Here is a 6,552-nt window from a genome sequence, read left to right as displayed (position 1 = left end):
TCTCCCTCTCATCTCGCTCGGCTCTCGCTCGCTCCCTCTCTCTCGCGCGTCTCTCCTCTCTCGCTCGTCGCTCCCTCTCTCTCGCTCGCTCGCTCCCTCTCTCTCGCTCGCTCCTCCCCTTCCCCCTCTCTCTCGCTCGCTCCCCCCTCTCTCTCGCTCGCTCCCCCTCTCTCTCGCTCCCTCCCCCTCTCTCTCGCTCGCTCCCCCTCTCTCTCGCTCCCTCCCCCTCTCTCTCGCTCCCTCTCTCTCTCTCTCGCTCCCTCTCTCTCTCTCTCGCTCCCTCTCTCTCTCTCTCGCTCCCTCTCTCTCTCTCTCGCTCCCTCTCTCTCTCTCTCGCTCCCTCTCTCTCTCTCTCGCTCCCCTCTCTCTCTCCTCTCTCGCTCCCTCTCTCGCTCTCTCTCTCTCTCTCTCTCGCTCCCTCTCTCTCTCTCTCTCGCTCCCTCTCTCTCTCTCTCGCTCCCTCTCTCTCTCTCTCGCTCCCTCTCTCTCTCTCTCGCTCCCTCTCTCTCTCTCTCGCTCCCTCTCTCTCTCTCGCTCCCTCTCTCTCGCTCCTCTCTCTCTCTCTCGCTCCCTCTCTCTCTCTCTCGCTCCCTCCCTCTCTCTCTCGCTCCCTCTCTCTCTCGCTCTCTCTCTCTCGCTCTCTCTCTCTCTCTCTCGCTCCTCTCTCTCGCTCCCTCTCTCTCGCTCCCTCTCTCGCTCCCTCTCTCTCTCTCGCTCTCTCTCTCTCTCCCTCTCTCGCTCCCTCTCCTCTCGCTCCCTCTCTCTCGCTCCCTCTCTCTCTCTCGCTCCCTCTCTCTCTCTCGCTCCCTCTCTCTCTCTCTCTCGCTCCTCTCTCTCTCTCGCTCTCGCTCCCCCTCTCTCTCTCGCTCTCGCTCCCCCTCTCTCTCTCGCTCTCGCTCCCCCTCTCTCTCGCTCTCTCGCTCCCCCTCTCTCCTCGCTCTCGCTCCCCCTCTCTCTCGCTCCCTCTCTCTCTCTCGCTCCCTCTCTCTCTCACACACAGAGAAAGCCTGTTTTACTCTCTCTGCTTGCAAAACCACATCACCCTCTTAGAACAACCAGTTCAACTCCAGACAGCCTGCAGCTCCAATGAGTTCTTTCATCTGTTTCCTTTTTGTAAACAACAATCTATTAGTGAAGTCTTTGGGCACTCTCCAAAGCTTTTGCAGAGGCTCTTGGTGCCGGCCTGTCCAGCAATGAGCAGATCTCCAGTATTTTAAATAAGATCTGTTTTAGTGTTTGTATGTGACGTACACTAAAAAAGACATGCCCCAATTTATCTCCCAAAATCATTCAGATTATTTTGATTGTTTGTTGGAGTGCACAATTATTGCCATTGAGCAAGTTCCCATATTGCTTTTTAGTTATAGTGATTGAAAGATCACTATTGCTAAATGATAACAGGGTTCTTACTTATCATTGAAATGTCAGAATATTCAATCATTCTTTCAAAAGGAATTTGGGACAGCAGATTAAACATTGAGCTTTCAATGCTCAAATTTAGGATTAACACGAAAGAAGTCATTTAAAAAAAAAAATAAATCTCACTGATATTTGAAAGATTAGAACGCAAAATGATTTTGAGTAGTCTTCTAGATTGGTACATAACTATTCCTAATTTCAGTGAATGTATTTAATGTAGCAATTGGTGTGAGAAATTCAAATATACATTTGCTTTCAGGCAAGTTTGATGATGTTGCATTTTTACCTGAGGGTGGGGGGAGAGAATGGATATCAGATATTAATACTGTATTCAAACAAGACTGACAAAGACTTTGGAGATTTTGATTCTTTCCAATCAAACTGTCACCTTCACAAAGATTATGTCTGCTTCACATACAGGTACTTTACATATGATTTTGAAGATATGTCCTTGGAAGAGGAAGAACCAATGATGTATCAGCCTGAAAAGGCTGTGTATTTTATGGCCCACAATGGCTGGGTAATGGGTGATGATCCTTTAAAAAACTTTGCAGAGCCAGGTGAATTCATCTTATTTGTATCAGGATGGATTAATTGATGTGAAGGATAAAGCAATCAGAGTACAGAGGTTATAAATTAATGAAGAATTTGTTCACAGAATAAGCATGCTTAAGGAGTGTGATATGGCTGGTGTTCAAGTTTATTGTCACCTGCACTACCCGATGAAGCAGAGCATCTCTGGATCATATACCCTACACTGATTCCTGCACTGAGAAAGGTCCATGTATGTGTCACTAATTATTTAGTAAATAGTTCCAAAGCTTTGGGATGCTGATTGACCAACAAATCTCCATTGCAGAGAGTAGTGTTTCTGTCTGTTCAGGCCTTGCTGTAGTTCCTGACAGCACATTCATAAAATACTCACATTATCTTCAGCTAAATCTGTCTTGCATGCAAAGTATCAAATTCCTAGGTTGTTTGATGACTGAGCTATGTGCAGGTCACACAACCATTTTATTTATTCTATCTTCCATCAAACTTCCACTTCATCGACACAAGACATTTTGCTTCCATGACGTTTTGCAGTTTAGTAATCGTTTTATTACTAATTGACAATGGAATTAAATAAAATGCTGACGTTACAGAATTTTAATCTTAAAATGACCAGGCCTGACAAATGACAAACTGTCTTTTAAAAATTATTGAAGATTATTTTATGAATATTCAAAATGTCTTTGTAGTTTATTCATTGTATTGATAATTTGTTAGTATTTAATCCTGCCACATTGACCACCGCCAGTGGGCTGATCTCGCCTCCAACCGTGCATCTTAGCACCTCACAGTTCGGCGGGCAGCAACCTCCTTTGAAGAAGACCACAGAGCCCACCTCACTGACAAAAGACAAAGGAGGAAAAACCCAACCCCAACCAACCAATTTTCCCTTGCAACCTCTGCAACCGTGTCTGCCTGTCCTGCATCGGACTTGTCAGTCACCAACGAGCCTGCAGCAGACGTGGACGTACCCCTCCATAAATCTTCGTCTGCGAAGCCAAGCCAAAGAAGAAAAGGAATTTGAATTTTTTTTGGTGGGGAAAGCCAACACTTTAGCCATTAACTCTTTTTGAGACTATTTTTCCCCAACAGGGAGATAAATGCAGAGTCGATTCGGTTCTACTCAGAAATGTTTAATGTGGATGGAAATCAAATCAATAGATATTTTAAAATTCACTAGCATTTCTAAAAGTTGTTACTCATTGCGCAAGCAATTTCATTAACTCCTGTAAATTCAGTTCAAAAATGTTTGAAGGCAGGGTATAATGTAATCTTATAAAGGGTGAGTATATTGAACGCTGTGACCTCTTGTTTCAAAATCCTAAATTTCAAAATCATTTTGTGTACAAGGTGTTTGCAAATAATTCCATTAGTAACTGTTATAGTAACAGTTTGTGTTTCCATTTCATAGATTCAAATGTCTACTTAAGAAGAGAATTAATATGCTGGGGCGACAGTGTAAAATTGCGATATGGAAAGAAGCCAGAAGACTGCCCTTACCTTTGGGCTCACATGCAGAAGTATACGGAAATAACAGCCAAAATCTTCCATGGGGTGCGGTTAGACAACTGCCATTCAACACCTTTATGTGTTGCTGAGGTACAAATAAAACTTGTCAAGTGGAATTTTTGTTGCAAGAATAATAGATCATATTTAAAGATATTTCAGGTTCTAATTTGGAACAGAATCTCTCTTAAATTGTCATTGTACGTACACTGCCTCCATCTTAGTCCCTTTTGTAGTCGGGATCATCCTCCATAATTTCTACAATTCACACCCATCAACTCGCTCCCTCTACAATTCTCCTTCTGCCCACCTAGACTGGGAAAAATTTGCCAGTTAACCTACCAAGAAGCACTTTGAGATTTAGGAGAGCACTGGTCCACCATGGGGAAACCTGGAAATCCTGCAAACTCCACTCAAACAGCACCCTGATCCCTGGAGGTGTGAGGCAGCATGACTATCTGGTGAAATTTTGTCTTCATGATGCAATCTTGCCCAATTTATTTAGCTTCTGTGGTTTCTTTGAAGCGTGTTTCTCCACATTCGTATTGTCTTCAACTGTGTATGCACCTATTGTGGTGAAGATCTGCAGAAGCCAAATATGTTATTTAAATTTAACATTAATTCAATTTTAACTTCACCAGCATTAATTAAATCAACTGATTTCTATCCCTACTGTAGAATTTATCTACCAATAAGACACTGATGCACTTTATATATATATATATAAAAAAAAAATTCCAACCATTTAAGGCCACAGTTGTGCAAATAGAGGAGAATATCTTGGAAGTTAAAGTTCAGATTATCAAGATGTCAGATTTGGAGTGGTTTTGCACAATTTGAACAGCTCATCTTAAAAAGTGTAGCTCCAATAATCTGATTAAATGAATATAGCTAATTCAGGGATTGTAATAAATACAGTAACATCCCCATTATCTGAAATTCAAGCAACTGGCAGCCTCAAGCAATCACACTTAATAAATATGTAAAAAAATAGAAGTTTAAAGTGGTGCCCCCTAGCAGTTAATTTGCCAATTACTCCGCACACAATCCCAAGAAACTGGCAAATTCACTTTCTGGCATCTACCTATAACCATTGGTGCCAGATACTGTTTTTTTCTTTTTTACTGAACTTGACAAATAGACTTGTGTTACTCAGATTAAATCACTGGTATCTCATTCAAAATAATTTGTGTTCAATTTAATCATTATTTTTACGGAATATAGTCATTACATTTATGCTATAATTTGCACTGGCAATCTACTGCTGGGCTGTTTTTGTATGTAAGACTCTTTACATCATTCTATGTCCGGCATGCAAATTTTTCTGCATTTCTTCTTGCATTGGGAGAATTGTATGATTTTTGCTATTTATGCTTTTAATACTGCAATGTATTTTCAAACAACTGTAACCTGGAAAAAAAGTCACCTTATATTTTCCACTTTGCTAATTATTTTGTTTTCCTGCATTGTTTCACTTTGATCTCCCTTTATTCACAGTTTGGATTTTTTTAATTTTTGCCTTGCTTTCTATTTTGTCTCTTTTCCTTGGTTCTTGCTTTCTTATTTGCAGTACATGTTGGACACTGCCAGAAGAATACGACCTAATTTGTATGTGGTGGCAGAACTGTTCACTGGAAGTGAAGAAATGGATAATGTCTTTGTGACCAAACTGGGCATAAGCTCCTTAATACGAGGTAAGCATGTTAGCTTTTTGAATACATACCTCTAATATTGCCATGACGGTGTGTTTAAATTGTATGATGCATTTACTATTAAAACTTGTGCCTGCCCATGAAGCCAAGCTGAGTAAGTGTAACACTGCAACTATATGTAGCTACTTGTCCATTTGTAAATATTCCAGATCTGATTTCAGATTTATTGTCAGAGTACATACTTAACATCACATACAACCCTGAGATTCATTTTTCCTCTGGGCGCGGCAGAATTATCCCTAATTGGTAGTGCAAAAAATTGTACACAGAATAAACAAATAAAAGAAATGTAAACAGATAATGAATGTAAACAAACTGACTGGACAATACAGAGAGAACAAAGAAGATCAATAAAAGTGCACAGGAGTCCTTAAAGGAATCTCTGACTGTCATTGAGGAGTCTGATGGTGTGGGGGAAGCAGCTGTTCCTGAACCTGGTGATGAGTATTGTGACACCTATACCTCTTTCCCGAGGGCAGCAGCAGGAACAGAGCATTTGCTGGGTGGTGTGGGTCTTTGATGATTGCTTCTGCCCTCCGATGGCAGTGTTCCCTGTAGATGTGCTCAATAGAGGGAGAGGTTTGCCTGTAATGTCCTGGGCTGTGTCCATTACCATTTTGGAGGGCTTAATGCTTGGGGGTATTGGTGTTCCCATACCAGACCATGAATGCAGCCAGTCAACACACTTTCCAACACAGATCTGTAGAAATTTGTCAGATTTTCTGGTTTCATACCAAACCTTCGCAAACTCCTGAGGAAGTAGAGGCAATGACATGCTTTCTTCACAATGGCATTAGTGTGTTGGGCCCAGAAAAGATCCTCTGAGATGGTGACTCCCAAGAATCTAAATGTACTCACCCTCTCCCCTGCTGATTTCCCCCCCGTCCCCCCACAATGATCACTGGATTGTCTACCTCTGGCTTTCCTTTCCTTTCTTTTTCAATATTTTTATTAACATTTGAAATTTCACATCCAGAAATACAGAGTATGTTAAAATTCAAAAGGGATAATTACACTTGTATAATTTCATCCATGGTACTCCACATTTTAATCAAACAAATTATATTTTATTGATATTTTATTGTTTTATTTTTTTTAAACCAAAAATCTAAACCCACTACCAAGAAAGAAGCTGTTTGGCCCAAAAAAAAGACATAATTCTTATCAGAGATAAATTACATTCATAACAAATTAAAAAGTGCTCCCACGATGTTTGGAAAATTTACATTTAAATTAGAATTTGAGCATCTAATCTTTAAGTTTAAACTTGACATGACGTCACGTAGCCATTGAGCATGATGAGGCGGGGTAACATCCCTCCATCTGAACTACACCGCTCACCTAGTGAAAGAGAAATAAAAAC

At 41.1% G+C, this 6,552-nt stretch overlaps 1 protein-coding gene across 1 annotated transcript in view; it reads left to right on the top strand.

Annotated features, from left to right (window-relative positions):
• The window catches only part of LOC138765335 (glycogen debranching enzyme-like), a 79,833-nt gene that overhangs the window by 19,044 nt on the left and 54,237 nt on the right, over nt 1-6,552 (top strand). Inside the window, 3 exon segments of the mRNA XM_069942377.1 lie at nt 1,653-1,979; nt 3,383-3,570; nt 5,048-5,171. Of these exon segments, the coding sequence (XP_069798478.1) occupies nt 1,653-1,979; nt 3,383-3,570; nt 5,048-5,171 (639 nt within the window).

The sequence above is a fragment of the Narcine bancroftii genome, chromosome 5 (genome assembly GCF_036971445.1).
Source record: "Narcine bancroftii isolate sNarBan1 chromosome 5, sNarBan1.hap1, whole genome shotgun sequence".
Classification (NCBI taxonomy): domain Eukaryota; kingdom Metazoa; phylum Chordata; class Chondrichthyes; order Torpediniformes; family Narcinidae; genus Narcine; species Narcine bancroftii.
The sequence above is the reverse complement of the archived record's forward strand: the minus strand, read 5'-3'. Positions and strand labels throughout refer to the sequence as shown.